This window comes from Trichosurus vulpecula, chromosome 4 (genome assembly GCF_011100635.1).
Source record: "Trichosurus vulpecula isolate mTriVul1 chromosome 4, mTriVul1.pri, whole genome shotgun sequence".
Taxonomy (NCBI): Eukaryota; Metazoa; Chordata; class Mammalia; order Diprotodontia; family Phalangeridae; genus Trichosurus; species Trichosurus vulpecula.
The window spans coordinates 36,250,602-36,272,852 of record NC_050576.1 but is presented as its reverse complement, the minus strand read 5'-3'; the positions used below and the strand labels follow the sequence as shown (position 1 = coordinate 36,272,852).

Here is a 22,251-nt window from a genome sequence, read left to right as displayed (position 1 = left end):
TACCAGCAGAACTATCATGTATTGATTCCCATAGTTACCGCATACAATCCTGAGGTCAAGTTGTAGATGTCAGCTCCTGAGGCTATCTTGTTACAGATGTAACAGACCAAAAACACACCCCTTAGAGGCCCCTCCTCTTCCCAACCCAGGGTTTCTAGTAGTGAATGACACCTGTGCCCTTCTAGAAGGTTCAGAAAATGCATGTTCCTTTAGGAGCTGACCACTCCTTGATCCCGCCCTGTACAACCTAATTAGCATGCTTGGCACACCACTCACTGAACTTTTTCTATATAAGCTTTAGCATCACTTTCATAAAGCTGCAAGTTTCCTAAGGAGCTCCAACTGCTTTATTATCATTATAATAAACTTTTGCCACTTGACTGAAAGACTGCTTGAGTCTATAAATTCTTTCTAGATGACACTGCTGTGTACCTCCATAGTTTTGGGATCCCTGCACCCCTAAACCACATCATCATGATCTCTGGGTTTTATTTCAGATATCCTGATATTTTTGTTGATGTGGAAAAACAGATAGAATCATGCTTTTGTTCAGTCATTTTCAGTTGTGTCCATCTCTTTGTGATTCTGTTTGGAGCTTTCTTGGCAAAGATATTGGAGTGGTTTGCCATTTCCTTCTCCAGCTCATTTTACAGATGAGGAAACTGAGGCAAACAAGTTAATTGACTTGCCCAGGGTCACACAGCTAGTAAGTGTCTGAGACCAGATTTGAACTCAAGAAGATGAGTTCTCCTGACTCCAGGCCTGACACTCTACTGTGCCAACTAGCTGCCCTCTAGGATCATGTAGCACAATTAAAAGTTAAAGTATTATATTCAATTACAATGTTTGTCAAGTAGTGAATATAAAAATACATTTGCAGCATAGAATTATTCGAGGCAAATTTACCAAAATTCTATTTTTGGACCAATAGAAGGGTATATTCTAACCTTTATTTGGGGAATATAGTCATGATTTTATTACTATGTAACAGAGGTGATGTTTGTAATTCCTATGTTTCAGAAGAGCTGAGAATGTACACTAAAAATCATTCAAGACGCCACGTTAATCTTTGGCAGCAGACTTACTAAAGGTAGTAGGATCTAGAATTTGTAGTGCTGGCAGTAAAATGGCCCTTGGGAAACTAAAGATTCTATATGGTTCTGTTCATAATATAAATCCATATTTGATTTGATTGAGTTTGTTCTAAACAAAATTATAAAGCTGTCTCATTTAAAATGGGATTTGTTTTTTCCCATTAGGATCATTGCACTATTTGACCCTTTAATGGTAAAAAACAGACCTTGATGGAAAACATACTTAAAACATAGCATTAAGGTAAAAAGGTTTATAGATTGCAAGAATAAGAATTATAAGCATAATCTTTCTATCCAAATTAAGTTATATTGATACCACTGGGAATGGCTAACATACAAAATACCTTAACTTAAATTTCTTTTTTAAAGTTTGGATAAATTCCACACCGCCCTCCAAAATGGCTGGATCAGCTCACAACTCCACCAGCAATGCAACAATGTTTTGCTGGTGGAGTTGTGAGCTGATCCAGCCATTTTGGAGGGCGGTGTGGAACTATGCCCAAAGGGCTATAGAAATGTTCATACCCTTTGACCCAGTAATACCACTTCTAGGGTTGTATCCCAAAGAAATCAGGCAAGCGGGAAAAGGACCCATATGTACAAGAATATTTATAGCAGCTCTCTTTGTGGTAGCCAAGAATTGGAAATCAAAGGGATGCCCATCAATTGGGGAATGGCTGAACAAGCTGTGGTATATGAAGGTGATGGAATACTATTGTGCCATAAGAAATGGGGATGATGCAGACTTCATAACAACCTGGAAAAACCTACACGACATAATGCTGAGTGAGCGGAGCAGAGCCAGGAGAACGTTGTGCACAGCCACAGATATATGGATTCCGTGAGGACCAACCCTGACATACTGCGCTTTTCTCAGCAACCTAAGGGGCAAGGACAACTCCAGGGGACTCACGATGGAGAATGCTATCTTCATCGAGACAAAGAACTGCGAAGTTTGAATACAGACTGAGGCACACTACATGCTCGCCTTTTCTGCTTCTCTTTTGTTTTTGTTTTTGGGTTTTTTTTTTTTTTGGTTCTGTTTCTTCTTTCTCATGATTCATTCCATTGGTCAAAATTCTTCTCCACGACTTGACTAGAGCATAAATTAATTCAATGCGAAGTTATACATGACAGTTATATGAGACTTCATGCCGTCTTGGGGAGGGAGGGGGGAGGGAGGGGAGAAAAACTGGAACTCAAAACTATGTAGAACCGTGTGTGGTAAACTAAAAATAAATAAAAAATAAATTTAAAAAAAAAAAAAAAGTTTGGATAAATTAGTTGAGAAAATTATTATTCATAGCATGGTTGAACTGTCTTAAATGGTAATACTTTAGGCAACTTTTGTTAACTATAAACAACTAGATTTTAATTATTCTTTAGTGGTCTCTGAATGCAACTAGTATAGTATGCCTAAATTAATGAATGGATGAAATGAGTTTTTTGTAATATGTTTCAAAAATGTATTTATTTGGATTAATGTCATTTGACTGGCAATAAGTCTTGTTTCAGGTCCAAGTTCTAAATCCATCATATTGTTTTGTGTTAATATTATAGTTAGTTTCCTGCACTGTGATTTTGAGAAACCACTGTATAAGAAATGTTGTTGATTTGAGATATAATACCAAGAGAGAATAATGCATTTGTTGGAGGTTATCTCCTCTTTTGATCTGAATGCTGTGATTTTATAGCTTTGAACTGTTACACTTTTGTTTGGAAGGTAGAGGGCCCTTCTGCTTAAAGATGATCTTTAATATTCAAATTAATATGCTCTGGTTTGTTTACTTGAGAAGTTTCATCATCTGTGAGTGGTTTGGCTAGACCCACTAAATTTTTAAAGATCATAGAACAGTATTAACTGTGTGAAAGAAGGAGCCTCAGGAAAGGGATATGCAAATAATAGTTTTCTAAATTCTACCCTGATGATGAATTGTCTGACTACTGATTATAAAAATTATGAAACCGGCATCCGGAACAGTACGTGCTAAAGTTACATCTTTGAGACAACTTAGTCTCAACAGGCCCAGTTTGAAAGGTTTTTTTCTTTTTACCTTGTTGTTCAGTCATTTTTCAGTTGTGGTCCAATTCTCTGTGACTCCATTTTAGGTTTTCTTGGCAAATATACTGAAGTGGTTTGTCATTTCCTTCTCCAGCTCATTTTACAGATGAGGAACTGAGGCAAATAGAGTTAAGCGATTTGGCCAGATCACACAGCTACTAAGTGTCTAAAGTTGCATTTGAACTCAGGAAGATGAGTCTTCCTGATTTCAGACATGGCGCCCTATCCATTGTACCACCTAGCTGACTCTTTTTACGCTAGGGGTTGCCTAATGATTGGCAGCAGTGTCAGATCAAGCTAACAGTAGCCAGTGTTTCTTTTTCCAGGTTTGGAGTGAATTATCATGTATTCACATTATGTATAAAACTCCAGATTGGAAATCACTTATTAATTTCTTCTTAATTGATTTTTTACAACAGGATAGGTTTAAAGTAAATAGTAAAATGATGAACGAATGCTTTTGGAAAAACCTTGTATATACTTACTAAATACTGAAGATAAATATTTTTATTGTTTTTTCTATCATTAGCCAACTCTAACTGCAATATGAAAAACTGTACTCTCCACTAAACTGTAAGCAACCATCCACGTAAGATAGGACTACAATGTGACTTGCTCTGAGGTTTGAATTCAGGTATAACAGATTGATTATTGTTAATCCAGTACTCCACCATTTAAGATGAATGCCAAGAGCAACTCAGAGAAGGTACATTCTGGAAAATACTGCTGGTGAATATAAAACAAATGGGAAGACTGAGAAGATGGTCCTACAAAGGTAATGGTAGGATTCTTCTTGACCCAGTTTCCCCACTGTGCTCTTTCCTTTCTGAACAGGAATATTTCCCATCGAGTTGGTTCTGAGCCTGGATATGATACCCTATGAATAATGTAGAACTCTGTTGCACGATTAGCTGTACAAAAGGTATCTATGACTTTTGCTTGAACTCAAACAGAGCCAAAGAAGTTTTCTCCTGGTATATCTATGATAGGTCAGTCTTTTCTTAGGCCTGAAAGAATAGTCCTGATTTTGTTATAACCACGTTCTTCTTCCTTTCACAGCAAATTTCTCTGACCATGGTAGGAGAACTGCTAATGTTTTATAATGGATCTTTTTGTTGCAATCATTTAGCCTCTCTGAACTGCTATAACGGGATATAAATCTAAAGGGCTCTATTGCTTTGATTTTATTGTTCTGAATTTGTGTAATTCAACTTCCTAACATAGGCAACTATGGAAAATCAGTTATTAGACTCGTCATCTTCTTGCTTATTTGTTTAATAGTGCTATATTAATGTATAACATTAGGGCCATACAGTATCACATTTTTTTTCTGAATGATATGATGACATATGTCCTTGAAGAGAGGAAAGGATAAAGAAGTAACGGGATAAAGATATAGAAATTTTAATTTTTAATGGATTAACAAACTTCACATTGGGAAAAGTGTCAAGATTAGACTGTTTTCATTTGAGAATTGGGATGTATGTGATTGGCTTTCAAATGTTTTCATTGGAGTAAAAGAATATACTACAAAATAGTATAAAATACAAAAGAATACTACAATTAAAAGACTTGCGATAGCTGTAATTGCATTAATAGCCTTAACATTTTGCAATTATGCTAGTAAAAAGCAACGGAAAAGGCCAAGTAAAGATGATGGTCCTACATGATACGGTTTCAATTTTATTGTGGAGGTAACAGGGAACTACTGAATTTCTTTCAGGTCCCTTTGAACATTTACGGATACCTATTCATTCTGATGCTTAAACACACAGGCTCTGAATATGTCTTAGTAACTGTCTTTGAATACATTTTAATGATTAAGAAATCTCAAGTTCGAGGCTTTCTCATATAGGATTATTTTAATTAATTGTCAAGAAACTTTTAAATCATGACTTTTTTTAAGTGAAAAGATAGAGATAAAAAACACGTTACCCATCTCCTTCATACACAGACAGACAGACAGACACACACACACACACCCCACTACCACCACCACCAAACCTAAAAGTACTGTACCTGGAGGTACATACATTATATACACACACACTGCGGGGAAAAAGAAGAGAAATATTCTTGGTCCTCAGGATGATCAGAAGTACAGCCTCTTGTCAAATCAAACAATAGGTCTTTACAGTCACACAATCATAAAGTATTTAGCTTTAGGAAAAGGTTTATCTCAATTTGTTGAAGCTTATACATCAAATGGAATGACTGTCCAAAGCATTTCAGTGTGTTCAAGATGGTTAAATGGATGTTAAAAAAAGGTCTGTTGTGTGGTGTAATTGTTTGGTTAAAAGGTCAATTTTCAAATTAGGGCAACATTGGAGAGTTACTAATAATAAAGAGTGGGTTTTAATATTGTAGCCAAATTTTTACTAAAGCTTCAAATCACTTAAAAAACCATATTGTATCTTATTTTGAGTGCTTTTCTTAAATGGGAGATTGATTTTTTTTTCTATTTGAGCTCTGTCTTTCATTATCAAAAAAAAGCACTTATTTTTACAAAGTCTTCCTCTGCCTCCTCCTCCTTCCCTCTAGATAGGACTATTCATATTATGTGCAGATTTCAGGTAAAGATAGAAAGATTAAGTGGTATATGAAGAATGAAACTCTTTAAACTTTCAGATGAATTATGGGTAGCCTAATTTGATGTTCTTCTTGGAGTTTATAAAATTAACTTTATAAGTTTTGAACTGGCTTTCATCACATGAACCAATTACCGTAAGGCCAATGTGATTAGGATTTGTCAGGCCCCCCCTAAATTATACTAATTCATATCACTAGCAGATTTAAGCAGCATTACTTAGGAAACCTCCATGACAAGCTTGGAAAGTCTATCCACCAGAAGAAATACCTCTGCTAAGTTGCCCTAGAAACAAGGCTGACAATTCAGTTAACAGAACCAGGATGTTGATTCGGGGGACTTATGTCTCTGAGTTTGTGTGGACCAAATTGGATAGTGGTCAAAAGCAAACCCCAATAACAGAATTTCTAAGAGAAAATGCTTCCCAGAAGCGGAGGACTTCATGAAGTAGAAGCTAAGCCCAAGACAACACAATAAGAAATCTTTTGTTTAAATGAACATCAACTGAATGTTGCACATATGTATTTGACCAATCCCTTAATGTTACCCATTACCTGAATTACATTGGGGAGTTAGGGAAAGGTCTGGAGAGATTAAACATAAAGGGATATCTGTCTGGGATATTTGGTTTTGGTTGCCAAGAGTAGGCTGAATCACAGAAATTATGAAAACCCTGTGTTTTATATATATATATATATACATATATATATATGTATATGTATATATGTATATACATAAATAAAACTGATTGTGTTGATTTTGTTTTATTGTTGCTTTCAATGCTTCCCAATGGTTGTATCTGCCTGTGGAAATATAAGGTAGCCAGAGAGGAGATCAATAGGATGTATAAGAATGTGATCAAGATGCATGTATTATGTAATCTATGACCAAAGTGGAGACTGTCCGAAGAGAATTTCTGGCTTAATTTTCTTACCACCATTTACTTAAGATATAAACTGATCACATGACCATCAAGAGTCTGTAAAATCAAGCTGAGACATTAACTATAGCCCTAGTGCTATCTAAATAATTTCTGTTCTGTTTGCCAATTCCGGCTTGAAATAGCAGTTAAGAGCTCCAGTGTTTACTGACTAGTATCCTGATTTACCTAGTATAGATCTCATCCTTTTGCCATATGTTCTTTAATGTGAAAATCATTGCCTTTTCCTTCTACTTTCTGTAAAATTCCTTTATATTCAACCTGTCTATGTGACCAAAACCTATCTAAGGTTGCTGAAATGGATGTTCTAGGCTAACTGATTTTCATATACAATGATGCTTGCACTTTGAGTTTAGTAAGCCAGTTTTTGCCTATCCTTGCATCTTTAAAATTATTATTGGCAGCAGTACCTATGAACAGATCCTCAGATCATTTTTGTCACACTTTCATTTCCTCACCTTTAATTTACTTCTTCACATTTTGAAATCTAGCTTCCAACCCATCACTCAACTGAAGTTGCTTTCTCTAGCATTGACAGTGATCTTTAATTGCTAAATCCATCAGTCCTTTCTCAGTTCTTTCCTGTCTTGACATCTCTGTGGCTTTAACACTATTGGTTACCCATTTCTCTGAGATACTATCTCTTCCCTCAGTTTTCAGGATATTGCTCTCTTCTGTTTCTTCTCTTTCCTGTCTGACTCTTCCTTCTCAGTCTCCTGTGCTGGATCATGATCCATCTTTTACATATTTAGAGTTTTAACAATAAATTCTTTTATTAAAAAAACCCTCAAGAAAGGAGAATCTTGTCTAAGTTAGGCTGCTGGTTATTAAGGATCATGGATGTGCCTTCTTTTCCTCAAATATCCTGTTTATCATTTAGACTACAGATAATAGATCCAGAACATAAAAATGACATTGATCTGGGAGAAAAAAAAGACATGAGTGCAGATATGAGAACCGTTAAGTGAGATTAATTATGAGAAACCGTGACTATTATTAAGCCTGACTGGCTACGAGAGGAGAAGGTGTAATGACAAGCAAAGTGGGACTTTTTTGCTGTTTTTTCTTTTGGAGTGCTTCTCAGCACTAAGGCAAACAGGTGCCTTTGAATCTTGCCTTTGTTTGAATCAGAAGTCTTTGACTGAATCAAGAGTCCTTGATTGAAAACAGTATATATACTCTGAGATTAGCATTTTGCTTTGGGGCTCATTGGAAGAATGTTTGTGTGATTTGGTCAGATGAGACTCTGGGTAGCTGTTAAGGAGCCCCCCAGCTTTGAAAACCCAAATGTTGGTGCTTCTGTCTCTGGTAACTGTATATATTGCTATAGTCAGACAGTTAGAAGCCTGTCTGTTGATTTGTGTTATTTTTTTCCTGTTTGTAATTTCTGTTTATATTTGCTCTGAAGGTCAGGGTGCTGACTTTTTACTCTGAACTAAGTGAATGATATATGTATATTTAATTAAAGTGAAATTGTAAACCTCTTAAAGTATCTTTCCTTTGTAAAGCAGATCGAAGAACCTGTGCTAGCAGCCATCTTGGGTAAGCCAGTGTGGTTGCCCCTATAGAAGACCACAATTTTTTGTTTTGTTTTATGTAGCTGCCAAGATGGTGACAAAGTAGGTTGTTGGAGTGCCCAAGCATAGAGCAAGCATTTAAATTATATTTTCTTTTGACATGAGATGAAAGTGAATTAGTATAAAAATCCCTGCTATCACTATGTGCTTGAATGAAGTAGGTCAGAGACTGGTGTAGGTCCTTTTATAGTGTAAGAACATCATGGGTGAAGTCCAAATTGAGCTGACTTGCCAGGGTTGGCAAAAAGTAGACCTAAGAAGGAAAGGGCATCAATTTTAGTTTGAAAAACTGGTTCAAATTCTCAGATATTATTGGGGATTGATAGTCATGCTATGGTTAGTACAAACCAAATGTCTGCAATTCAATTATAGCAAATTCTGGGAAGTATTGTGGTGTTAAAGGTAGCTGGGTGGTGCAGTGGATAGAGCATTGAGACTGAAGTAAGGAAGATCTGAGTTTAAATCTGACCTCAAATGCTTACTAGCTAGCTGTGTGACCCTGGGCAAGTCACTTAACTTCTGTTTGCCTCAGTTTCTTCAACTGTGGAAACAGGGATAATAACTGCACCTACCTGGTAGGGTTGTTGTGAGGATCAAATGAAATAATACTTGTTAAGTACATAGCACATCACATGCCTGGCACATAGTAGGTACTAAATAAATGTTTATTCCTATCCCCTTCCCTGTCAGTGACTATTCCTTAATACCACCAATTAGTAGAAAATATATATCATTCTAACACCTTCTCATTCAAAGACAAATTGGAAGAGATTGTTGACAGAGAACACAATTATTACTGTAAAAAGAAAAGGAAGTAGCTAATTAATGTTCAAGTTTGCTTTGTACATGATGGCAAAAATTTTAGAATAGCTCATATAACAACAAATAGATCTGTGGGGATGAAGATAACGAAGTCTAACTTGAAGCTTTAGTTGAATTTTTGGATTGAGAGTCATTGTCAGTTGGAAATTCTTGATTCTTAACCCATGTTAATGAAGATTAGTAAACTTGTCATGGCATTAAGCTAAGGAAGAAGGCTAGTTTTTTTTTTACTACATATTTAGCATTAGTTGGTAAATTTATCAATTTTGTAAAAGTTGGAGAATGAGCATAAAATATGAATTGCAAGAAATATTAGGGATATATTGCATATTATTAGGGTGTGTTCTCTTTAGAAGGACATGTTTTATAATAGGACTGGGATTATAGGATGTATTAACTTTTCCTTGTTTTATGATCAGTATGTGGAGAGAGTATAATGTGAAGATGATAGCACTAACACTTAGAAGGTTAGGAGAGAAACTGGATCATGAGAACAAGAAAATAAGTAAAAGCTCACCTATTAAATTAATTGTGTGTGTGGCAGGGGTAGTGCTAGATTAGCCAGGATGGCTAGGAACCATGAAGCACCTATTTAACAAGAAAATTCTTTGGAGACCTTAGTATTGGCAAATGGAATAAAAGGAAATTAGGCCAAGGAAGTATCCTTATTTTGCCCTGAGCCTTCTTCCCTTTTCTTCCTTCTCTACTTCTCTAAATGATTTTATCTCTATCCAGGTGACTTTCAAATCTACATGTCCAGTCCTCACCTTTCTACTTAGATTCAGCCACAATCATCAGCTTCCTGCTGGACATTTCCATATAGATTATATCCCATAGGCATCTTGCACTCAAAATGGCTAAAAGGGAATTCAATCTCTTTCCCATAAACCTTCTACGTTGCCTATTTCTGTAAAGCTTAAACCCATCTTTCCAGGCAGCCAGGTTTTCAACCTCTAAGTCTTTTTGCTTCTTCCCTCTCCTTCATTGACACCACATCCAATTAGTTGTCAATTCTTATCAATACTACCTACAAAACCTCTCTCACAACCACTTCTATTCACTCAAATAGCCACCACCATGGCTCATGTCCTTACTCCCTTTTGCCTGGACTATTTTATTAGCTTCCTACCTGGTCTCCTTGCCACAGTCAAAAAAATACTCTTAAGGTGCAGTACCAGCCATGTCACTCCCATATTGAAGAAGCTTCAGTGGCTCCCTGTTACCTCTACTATAAAACACAAACTCTGGCTCCTGCCTTCCTTTCCAGACTTCTTAAACATCAGACCCTCCATATATTCCTTTCCAAATTGGCTTACTTGCTATTCTGTGTACATAACATCTCATCTACCTCCATGCTTATGCACAGTCTATCATGTGCTACAGGAATGGCATATGGAATCTCCCTTATAATGAAGTCAGATATGTTTTTAAAACACTGTTTACAAATCATTTGAAGTGAAATCCCATGGGGTATGACAGGGAGGCAATCAAAGTTAACTACAAAGTTTTGAATCTGAGAAGACTGTGGTACCGTTAGCAGCTGTTCCTAGGACAAGATAGTCTGTCCCTTGGCCTCCCCGGCCTCACTGGCTTTCTTCAGTTCCCCACTAAAATCCCACCTTCTACAAGAAGCTTTTGCTGATTTTCCTTAATGCCAGTCTCTCTGTTGACTATCTCCAGTTTATCCTATATATAACTTGTTTGTATGTAGCTGATTACATGCTATCTCCCCCTTTAGACTGTGGTCTCATTAAGAGCAGGGTCTGTTTTCTTCTTTCTTTACATCTTTGGCACTTTCCATAGTGTTTGGCACATAGCAAATGCTTTAAATAAATGCTTGTTGACTGACTAGTGACGAGGGAAAACCAGTTTAGGGAAGAAAAAGGGTATGATTTTAGAAAGTATTGAGTATGGTATGACAGGGAGGTAACCAAGTGGATTACTAACACCTATGAAGGGGTGATGGCTGAAGCCATGAGGGATGTTGTCTTCAAGTCAAGAGAGAAACATAAAAGACTAAGTACTAAATCTTCCATAAATGTTCACAACTGAGGAGCAGGAAGAGAACCAGAATAGTGAAATATTATAGAAACTGGAGGAAAAGAGTTTCACGAGGGAGGCAGACAACAAAGTCACCTGTTACGGAGGTAAAGCAGCAGCAGGACTGAGTGAAGACCACTTGTCATTACTTTACTCAGTCCAACTTTGTCCATGAGTGTATTCCACTTATATCCTTAATCCCATCTCCTCACATTTCTTTTAGGAGCCTGTCCCATCGACTGATCATTCTCCATTCCTAAGTTTCCATCTCTTCTTTCCTACTGGCTCTTTCTCCACTATTTACAAACATACTCAGGTTCCTCCAAGCAAAGACAAAAACAATAGAAATCTCAAACTTGACTGTACTGCTCCCTCAAGCTACGATTCCATAGCTTCCTTCCCTTTCACTGCTAAACTCTTAGAATAATCAACACTAGCTATCTCCATTTCCCCTTGCAATGTGGCCAGTACTTTCCTGAAATTATCTTTTCCAATTTCACTAGTGACTCAATTGCTAAATCCAATGACCCTCCCCATTTTCAAGCTCCTCAGTGTTTTGACATCTTTGATTGTTGATCATCCTCTCCTATGATTTGTGGAACAGCTCTCTCTAGGTTATCTTTCTATTGAACTAGGGCTTCTTTTTTACTTGGTCCCTGTCCTCCAACCTGCTCTGTGTGGGTTTATGCCAAGACTCTGATTTCAGCTCCTCTCTTCTCTTCTCCATATTTTCTCCCTCGATGATTTATTCTGTTGGCTTTAGGACTTTAGTTATCACCTCTAAGCACATGACTCCAGAATTTATATATCCAGCATAAATTACTGTCCAGAGCTTCATTCATTTATAAATTTTCTTTTCAAAAGATCTGCATTCTCTCCTTGTTACCTCCTCTGCCCTCCCCGCTTCCACTCTCACCATTGAGAAAACAAGAAAAATCAAAACTCCAATTACAGACAGATGTAATCAAGCAAAACCAATTTTTGCATTGGTCATGTCAAAAAAATCAGTCTGTACTCTGAGTCTATCACATCTCTGTCAGGAGTGGGCAATACATTTCACCAGGAATCCTGTGGAACTGTAGTTGGTCACTGTGTTGATCAGAATTGTTAAGTCTTGAAAGTTGTTTGTTCTTATAATATTGTTGTCATGAGATTAACTGTTCTCTTGGTTCTAAATTCACTTCACTCTGCACCAGTTCATGCCAAGTTTCCCAGGTTTCTATGAAACCATCCCCTTCAACCTTTAGCACAACAGTATTCCATCACATTCCTGTATCATAACTTGTTCAACCATTCCCCAATTGATGGATACCCCTTCTGCTCCTAGTTCTTTGCTATTATTAAAAGAGCTGCTACAAATATTTTTGTATATATGGGTCTTTTTGCTCTTTCTTTTATCTCTTTGGGGTACAGACCTAGTAGTGGCATTTCTGGGTCAAAGGGTATGCTTTTAAAAAATAGCTTTTTCGGGCATAGTTCCAAACTACTTTCCAGAATGGCTTGCCTGAATTCTTGAGAGACAGAAATTTTCAGAGCTTTACTGGATATCTCTGCCTCACCTTCACTCCCCCAAATTTGCTCTTGGTCTTGCTCTCAAGCTTCCTTATTCTAGGAAATAACTATTCTCCCAGTTACTGAAGCTCAAAACCTTGGGGTTATTTCTTTTTTCCCTCTCTAATCACCTTCTATTATCAGTTATCAAGGTTTTTCTTCTACTTTCATTTTAGTTTGAACCTTCATTGCCTTTCCCTAAGTTACCCTGAAAGTTTTCTAACTAGCCTCCATGCTTCCTGGCACATTTTGCTCCAAACCACCTGCACACAGCAGCAAAGAGGATTTTCTTTTCTTTTTAGTTTACAATTTTTATTTTCTTTTTACATTCATTTTTTGAGTTCCAAATTATGTCTCTCCATCCGGTGAGAAGACAAGCAATATGATACCCATTATACATGTAAAGTAATGCAAAACATATTCCTATATTAGCCATGGACGGGGGAAGCAAGGAAAATAAAATTGAAAAAATGTGCTCCAATTTGCACTCAGAGTATATCATTTCTCCCTCTGGAGGTGGATAGCATTTTTCATCATGGGTCCTTTGGAACTGTCATAGATCATTATCTTGATCAGAGTAGCTAAGTCTTTCACAATTGTTCATTGTTACAATATTGCTGTTATGGTGTACAATATTCTCCTGGTTCTGTTCACTTCACTTTGCATCAGTTCATACAAGTGTTCCCAGTTTTTTCTGAACTCCTTCCCCTTGTCATTCCTTACAGCACAATAGTACTCCATCACAATCATATACCACAACTTGTTCAGCCATTTCTCAATTGACATCATCTCACTTTCCAATTTACATAGAGACTTTTTTTTAATACAAAAGTCTAGGCATGTCATTTGCATGGTCAAAAATCTTTTTTAGCTCCCTAATTACACAGTAAAGTACAAACTTCTTAGTGTTGCATTTGAGAACTCCAAAAGCACAGAAGTCTTGCAGCACGTGGCAGAGTGTGTGTGAGTAGAAAGAACAATGGATTTGGAGTCAAATCCCACTCTGCCAATTACTATCTCTGTTCACTTGGACAAGTTAGTTCAACTCTTTATACCTCAGTTCCCTCGTCTGTAAAAACGAACAAATTGGATGAGCTGGTCTCCAAAGCCCTTTCCAGCTCTAAATCTGGGATCCTCTGAAGTATGCAATACATCTCAGAAGAAGTCTATCAATTGCAGTTTAAATATATGCAAACAACAACCTGGCATGTAAAAGGGGGAATGCTGGGATTATCTGGAATATTTATGTCTGTTATGTCACTAATTTCCTTGTGTTGAAAAAAATGAAGGAGAAGGAAGAGGAGGAGGAAAAGGAGAAGGAGGAGGAGAGGGAAGAGAGGAAAAGGAGGAGGAAGAAAAGAGGGAGGAGGAGGGGAAGAAGAAGGAGGAGGAAGAGGAGAAGAAGTAGTAATTTTTAACATGGACCATTCCCCAAGGAACCCAAGGCATTTCACACATGCAGTATTTTTCATTCATATTCACAGATTTTTGCACTAAGAATATTTTGGCTGAAGTGACAAATGGATAAAAGAATTCACAACGTAGATTTTAAAAAAAGAAATAGTTTCATTAAACGTACCCATATTATGGCCCTATGGCAAAGATAGTAGCATAAATACTATTTTCCCAATTTTCTAATGTAGAAACCAAGTTATGAAAAGGCATTAAAGGGTGGCTTAGGGTCTCAGTAAAGGAGCAGCATAGATAAGAATAGAACCCAGTCCCTAGTTCCGTCATGCTGCTTTTGCTCAAGGTACAGTATGGTTTTATTCTTACTTTAACTGGCAAACAGCAACAAAGAACCACAACAAAAAAATGGGAATACTATATCTGAGTTCTCTATCCGTAGCAAGGGAAGAAGTTGGATGATATTTTGCCTTGAAAATGTGATTTCATTTTGACTTTGTCCAGCACAATTTCAAAGTTGGAGCAGCTGGTGGGAGAGGAAGTAGAAAAAGCAGATGGTGGGAAAATTTGGTAATGAAAGAAGGGAGGAAAGATGAAAGCTGGGTAATTCTAAGGCCTCTTTTATCAGCTGAATTGAAGCAAAGGGATGAGGGGTAAATAGTAAGAGCAAATTCAGCGCAGGAATAAGAATCAAACCTGTGAATATGTTTAAAAAGTCAGTTTCCAGGGAGTCTGTTTATGAGTAGGGTTGTTAATTTGTTCTTCGATGTGATGCCCAATATATAACATTTAAATTTTATTATGAAGTTATATTTAAGTATTATTGAACATGAATGTTATTAATAATCTACTTAAAATTTTCCTCTACAACACTATTTTGTGAAACATTCTTATAACAATTACAATAATTATATATTATAAAATAATTACATAATAATTATAATAATATAATAACAATAATTAGTAAATGAGAAGTATCTGGCATTTATTTCACCATTACTATTTTGCAATCAAAACCAATTTTTAAAGAATGTATTTTTACTTTAAAATGGGCTTGGTCATCTTCTCATAGAACATAATGTTCTTCAGAAACCACACCTATTTGTGATGCCACGATCTTATTCCCAAAACTTTTATGAAAGTCCAGGTGTCATAATGACAAATAAGACACCTAGCCAAATATATCTGAAAGTCACATATAAATATATAATTCCCCATGACTAAAATAATTTTTAAAATCTCTCTTTCAATGTCTTTAGTCTAACCACAGAAAGTTTCATATAAGTGACCAGAAATTTTTATGAAAAAGAAATCTAAAATGCTCCCAGTAAAGGTTTTAGGACAAATTCTGGCAAGTCTCATTGATCAGATAAAGGATCACAAAGAGAGAATTTCATTCTAACCGAAATATTAATTTACATGGTCAACATTTATCCCCATCACTGGTGTTAAATGTCACCATAAAAGCTAACCAGTACTGCTCTCATTCTGTGGCTAGAGAACTAGGTTAGGGTATTGGAATGCTTTTGGTGGAGGTAGGAAAAGGATTCAGTCAACAGCGTGGGAGAAAAATATCTTCAGCGGCCATTTGGTAGTGAGTTTTGGTGTGAGTTACACATTTCTTCTGGGTGCAAAGTCACTCAGGAAGGAAACCTTGGTCATCTCTGACTCTTCTCTTTCCTTCTCCATCTCCTTCCCATCAACTAATTAATTGCTAGGTCTTTTGGATTCTCCCTTCATAACAGTCCCCTTCTCTGTCCCCTTCTTTCCATTTACCTAGTCACCCCCAAGTTTAGGACTTCATTGATTCTCATTTCCCTACTCTAATCTATCTGGCACACACTGGATAATCCTAAAGCAAAAGTCTGACTTTGTCAGACTTTAAAAAAACTTAGGTGGTTTTTATCTGCCCCTACAATAAAATATAAACTCTTTTGTATGACATTTCAAGTTAAACTTTTCTCCTATCTGATTATTCTTCTTGCTCTCCTCTATTGGATATATCCATAGCCTACCCCTTAATGTGTACTCCCAAGGATCTGTCCTGGGCTGTCTTCTTTTCTCTCTCTACACCCTTTCTTTCAGGTGGAAGAGATAACAACAAGGACTTCTATTCTGGATTTGATTCTCACTAACAGAGAGGAACCAGTTGGTACAGTGGAAAAGATGGGAACCCAGAGTGGGTAAGTTTCCATTTTATCCCAGAGGTTGTGATAAAGGAGGAAATGCAAGTATAGTCTGACATGTGCCCTACATATTGGGAAAGCAGATCTCAAAGGTTTCATAGGTAGGATCCCATGGAATAAAATGCTTCAGAGGGAAGTCATCCCAGGAAGGAATTAAATTCTGAAAAACGTAAAGGGAGACAATTGCAATGAGGAAGAAAAAAAGGATTTGTCTGAAGAGATCAATGTATGTGGGCAGGAAACTCATCACCCAACTTAGATTTTGTAATAAACCTACAGAAGATGGAAGCAAGGCTGGGTAACAGAATGGATATGAGCCTGTATGGTCCTTAAAAAAAGTGTCAGGAATGCTCAAGTTTAGAACGAACTGAGACTATCAGGGGAAGCTAAAGAATGACAAAGGAGATTTTTAAAGTTATGCTGAGGGAAAAAGGAGGACTAAGGAAGGGAGGAGATGTCTGCTCGGGGTGGACAGGACAGGGATAATGGACACTGGAGAGAAGGCAGAGCTGCTCAATCTGTATTCTCTGCTAAGGAGAAGACCTTTGTACTGGAAATGAAAGAAAAAAGTTACCAGGGAGCTGATATCCCAGTCCCCATATGGTCCCTGCCCTCAAAAAGCTCACATCTAATGGGGGAGACAACATGTGAAGGTAAATATAAGATATATATGGCCCAGGTGGGAGGTAATCACAGGGGAAAGGCACTTAGAAGCTAGGGGGAACCAGGAAAGGTCTCTTAGATCAGATTTGAGCTGAGCCTTGAAGGAAGCTGGGGAAGTCTGGAGTTAGAGGTTACACATTTCAGGCATGGGAGATCACTGGTGCAAATTCAGGAAGGGAGACATGTTTATAGAAAATAAGTTACCCAAGACTAGCAATTATTTTAACTTTATAGCCACAGCAACCAGTACAGGGTCTGACACATAGTAAGTAACTAACAAATGTTTGTTGATTGATTGTGGATTGCAAGAGAATGCATTCTTTCAGTTCATGGGATAGCAGTGACACCAACTTAATACAGGGACTGGCTGCATTAAGCCCCAGAACACGGAAGAGCTCCTTAAAAGAGACCCATCTTTAGTCAAAAGAGGTTAGACCAATGGTCTATCCACACTGGAAGGAAGAAGGCCTCTCTGGTCCAGACTATGAGAGGGGCAGAGCTAGGCCCACAGCCCTATGTCCATCAGTCCCTTCTGGACCCTGACTTGAATAGGAGTAGGAGAGGGTCCCGGATTGCCTACGTGAGTTGGGATGGGCATCACTGAGGGAGTATCCACAGGGCTGAGACCACAAATCTACATTTCACGTTCTCTAGATATCATTCTAAAATAAGCATTTAAATCTAATCTCAACTAAGCAAATATTCAAATATAAGTACTAGGCCTGGCACATAGTAAGCACTTAATAAATGCCTGTTGATTGGACCTGCCAAGTTATTGAAGCACAAACAGCACAAACACAGGTAATTACAATACAAGCTAATACATTTTAAGTTCCCCAGAGAGGTCCAAAACTCTTGTTCTCCTTCAATGTCTAGTGTTTTTTTTTTTTAATCACTATAAGCCCACCTACCCAACCACCATTGCCCCCTCCCCATCTAACTGTATTTACCTACAAGGGTGTCTCAAAAGCCTTAACTCTACTCAGTTGTTCAGGACACCCTGTATAGCACATCAAGGAAGAGTTCTGAGCTTTTAACATCTTTCATTCCATATGTTAAAAGTGCTGTCCTTGTATACTTAGATGACCCATCTGGCCCAGTAAAAAGTATTGAATCACATTTGTTTTTCCACCAGTGGCGATGGATTTTGGCCCACGTCCTGGTGGTTGTTCCTTGGAACCAATAGCACACACAAGGAATCCTCATGTCATGAAACAGAACAACAACAACAAAAAAGCACAGTAACCCACGACAGAAGGCTGTACATTCACTCCAGGTCTTACAATCAATTGAACTTGTAGTGCTAGAGGTGTGGGCATCTTTTTTTGGATGGGCACATCAGGGTTTCCCCTCGGGGAGTCACTAAGTACACATCTTAAAAACCTACACAGACTGGCTGGCAGTTCCCTGCATTTCCTCTGAAAATGTATATAACTGGAACAGAATTGGGTGGGGTTGGGTCTAGATGCCTTTGGAGTTCTCTCCCAACTCTCCAATTTAGGGCTCTCACGGCCAGGCTGATGCACTCGGGACAGTTCAGGTTTTTAGATGTGGGAGAATGCCACGCTGCCTGCTCCTTCTGGAGACTGGCAGCTCTAAGCAGGCAGGGATTGTTTCTCTCGTGTCTAGGTAGGCACCTAATAAACGCTAGTTGATCGGAATTCTATTTATCGTACAGTGAAATAAGCCAGTCAAGGATGTGAAGCCCTCCCAGGCTTGAGTCGGGAGGAGATCAGTCGCCAAGGGAAGGAAGACAGAGAGAAAAGTGAGCAAAGGTCGGCAGGTGATGCACCGAGTGGGGAGGTGAGGGCGTAGGGCAAAACCCAACTACAACGGCCGCCAGGAGAGAGGAGCCCTGCGGAGACAGGGTGGGATGGGGTGGGGAGGGACGGGGTTGGGGGTGAGTAGGGCTCCAGGCACGCGGAGAGAAACAGCGAAACAGCTCAGTGCCCTGAGCATCTCCTGAAGCTGTCCACTTCTGCTCCCCGGGGAAAAGGGGGGCTGATCCGGCTGGGGGGGGGGGGGGAAGGGGGAGACCGAAGAACAGGAGGAGACGCGGGAGACGGGAGGGGAGACACGGGGTAGGAGCAGGGAAGACAATGTGGGAAGAAGGGGGACGTGGGGCAGGAGGGGGAGACAAGGTAAGGAGAGTATAGGGAGGACAAGGGGCAGGAGAGGGGACAGGGGCAAGAGGCAGAACACGTCTGGGACAGGAGGGGGGACAGGCGGCAGGAGTGGGACACGGGGCAGGAGGAGGGACTCGTCTGGGGCAGGAGGGGGGACACGGGACAGGAGGGGGAACCTGGGGTGCCGTTCCGGCCCCCAGCGCAGCGGGTGACAGAAAGACAGACAGACTGACGGACAGACGGACAGCCGCGCGCGGGCGGGGCCGGGGAGGGAGCAGCGGCCGGAGGGTCGTGGGGCGGCCGCGGGGAGGCGGGCCTACCTGGAGGTAGTAGGGTTTCCTGAGCCAGGCCCCCGCACAGAGACTCCTCGCCATGGCACTCACACATCGCCTTGCCGTGCGAGCCGAGCCAGCCGAGCCGAGCCCCGCGAGCCGCTGCCGCCGCCGCAGTCAGAGGCGGACCCCGAGCCAGCGCTGGCGGCCCGGGCTCCCCGCCCCCTCCGCCGCCGCCGCCCGGCCCGCCCCCGCGCGCCCCCGCGCCGACAGCCCCCGCCGCGGCCGCGCGCCTCCCAGGCAGGCCGCCCCCCCCCGCCCCGCCAGCTCCTTCCCGCTGGCCTCGCGGCAGCGGCGGCCGCAGCTGTCAGACCGCCTTAAAGGCGCGCCTCTGCCGATACAAATCCGACTGCGCCTGGGCTCTTAAAGGGGAGGAGGGAAAGGAGGAGGAGGAGGAGGGGAAGGGGAGGGGGGAGGGGGAAAGAGAAGTAGGGGAGAAGAGTACGAGGAAGGAGGAGAACTAGGAGGGGGAGGAGGGAGGAAGGGGAAGGGGAGGAGGAGAAAGAGAAGGAGGAGGAAGGGGGAAAGAGGAGGAAGGAAAAGGAGAAGCAAGGAGGAAGGAGGGAGGAGGGAGGAAGAGGAGGGGAAGAAAGGAAGAGAGGGGGGGAGGAGGAGGGGGAGGAAGAAAGAGGGGTAAGAGCGAAGAGGACGAGGAAGGAGGAGAACGAGGAGGGGGGAGGGCAGAAGGAGAGAGGGGGAGGAGAAAGAGGAGGAGGATGGGGGAAAGAGGAGGAAGGAAAGGGAGGAAAAGGGGAGGAGGGAAGAAGGGGAGGGAGGAGGAGGAGAAAAAGAAGGAGGAGGAAGAGGGAAAGAGGAGGAGGGAAAAGGAGAAGGAAGGAGGAAGAGGAGGAGGAAGGAGGAGAAGGGGGAGGAGAAGAAAGAGAAGAGGAGGAAGGGGGAAAGAGGAAGAGGGAAAAGGAGAAGTAGGAGGAGTCGGCGTGGCCGGGCTGCGGGAGCCACCAGGCACGTGCGCCCTTCCCTCTGCCCCCACCCCACCTTCCTCTTCCTCTCTCCCAGCCGGGCTTGGCCGGCAGCCCGGTTGGCTGCTGCGCCCCCTCCTCCCCAGCCCGCCTTCATCTCGTCCAAGTTCATGCCGAACACGTCCGGGCCGAATAAATTAGGATGCTGGGCAGAGCCTCCTGCGGGACGCGGAGCTGACCCAGGGGCAACTCCCCACGGGGTCCCGCAGTGCCCGAGGGGGCATGGTCCAGGAGCCGAGCCTCGGAGCCCGCAGCCAAGGCTGCTCCGGGCTGGGCCCCTCACCCTTTCCTTTGGGAGCCCCCCCACCCAAAGACTGCGCTGGCCAGACACGCACAGCGCATCTACAGAGATGCAGCTGTCTGTCCTCAAACTTTTTTTTTTTTAAGATGTTCTTTATTCAATTCCTGTAGTAGATCACCAACAGGGGCTTCGAAGACATTCTGGCCACGATGCCCAGCAGCAATAATAAAAAAGGGGAGGAGGGGGGAATGAAATATGACTCAATCACAAAACAGAAGCGAAGACAAGACTCGGGACGTGGCACAGCGTCTCTGCCGGGGAAGGCAGGGCGGGGCACCAGCCTCGGCTTGGGCCGAGAGGTCCAAATAAGGAAAAACAGTACCATGGGGAGTGACAGCTGTTGATTCAGGATGACTTCGGATAGGTTTCTTTTTCTATTTACATCCTATTTGCACGGCGTTGTCGACCCTGGCCAGTGTGACCTAAGAAGTTATTTCAATCGTTAGCCAGACCCTCATCCCTCTTAATCTCGGTATCTAATCTCGTTTAGGATTTCATAACAGGAATCTAATGCTACAAGGTTATTAAGATGCCCCCCCCGCCCCCGCCCCAAGCAATTTGTGGGGGAACTTTATAGGCTGAATAAGTAGAACTAGATTTTGAGTTAGATTTGGTTTGGGAAATTACCCCCTCCCCTCGAGTTTCTGGGACATTAGGCGCCTCATAGGATCCTACATAGCTCTAGAGCTGGAAGGGACCTAGAGACCACCTCCTACAGATAAGGAAACAGGTCCTAGGAGATTTGAGTGATTTGCCCGAGGCTACATGGGTAATAAGCGACACAGGTAGTGGTAGGATTTGAACCCAGGTTCTCTGAGTCCAGGGCAGGTGCTCTGTCCCTTGTACCAGACTCCCTCTCTGGACCTCTGTTAAAATGTGAGGTGTTTTTTTTTTCTTTGTTGTTTTTCACTTGTGTCTGTTCCTGACACCATTTGGGGTTTTCTTGGCACAGATAGTGGAGTGATTTTCTATTTCTCTCTCCAGCTATTTACAGATGAGGAAACCGAGGCAAACAGGATTAAGCTAGTTTGCCCAGGGTCACACAGCTCGTAAGTGGCTGAGGTCAGATTTGAACTAAGAAAGATGAGTCTTCCTGACTTCAGGCCATCCAGCTGCACAAGATAATTTCCAGAGTCTTTTTCCAGCCCTAAATCCTAATTCCTCATTCCTAGCAGTTGAATTTATTTTTCATTCATTTTCAGTTTGGGTCAAACAACCAAAATTATTCCAAAATAAGATAATAATGGGTCAGACTGGTTTGAGCCAAAAGGAGGTGAGGGGGTGGGAGAGAGAAGAGAAGAGAGAAAGAATATTCAAGTAGTTTCAACTGAGAGACAACAAAGACTAAATAAGATGTTCACATTCAAGGTCAAAGGGGCTAAACCGAACATTGACATGGAAAGGAAAAGGCCTTCAGATGCAAAGGAAACATCCCACCCGTTAGAAAGGGACTGAGGCTCAAATGTACAGGAAGAAGCCAGGAAGACGAGGAACTTGTCTCAAGGGCACAGACTTACATTCATGCCTTTCTCCTTTAGCCACCCACCTTCACAAGACCCTTCCTCTTTCTCCCCTGCCCCCAG

At 40.9% G+C, this 22,251-nt stretch overlaps 1 protein-coding gene across 1 annotated transcript in view; it reads right to left on the bottom strand.

The window, feature by feature from the left end:
- Window positions 1-19,569, bottom strand: part of DIPK1A (divergent protein kinase domain 1A) — a 118,896-nt gene extending 99,327 nt beyond the window's left edge. The window contains exon 1 of the mRNA XM_036757660.1: window positions 19,376-19,569. Within this exon, the coding sequence (XP_036613555.1) occupies window positions 19,376-19,429 (54 nt within the window). The 5' untranslated portion in view covers window positions 19,430-19,569. The remainder of the gene's footprint in view (window positions 1-19,375) is intronic.
- Window positions 19,570-22,251: the final 2,682 nt, after the last annotated feature.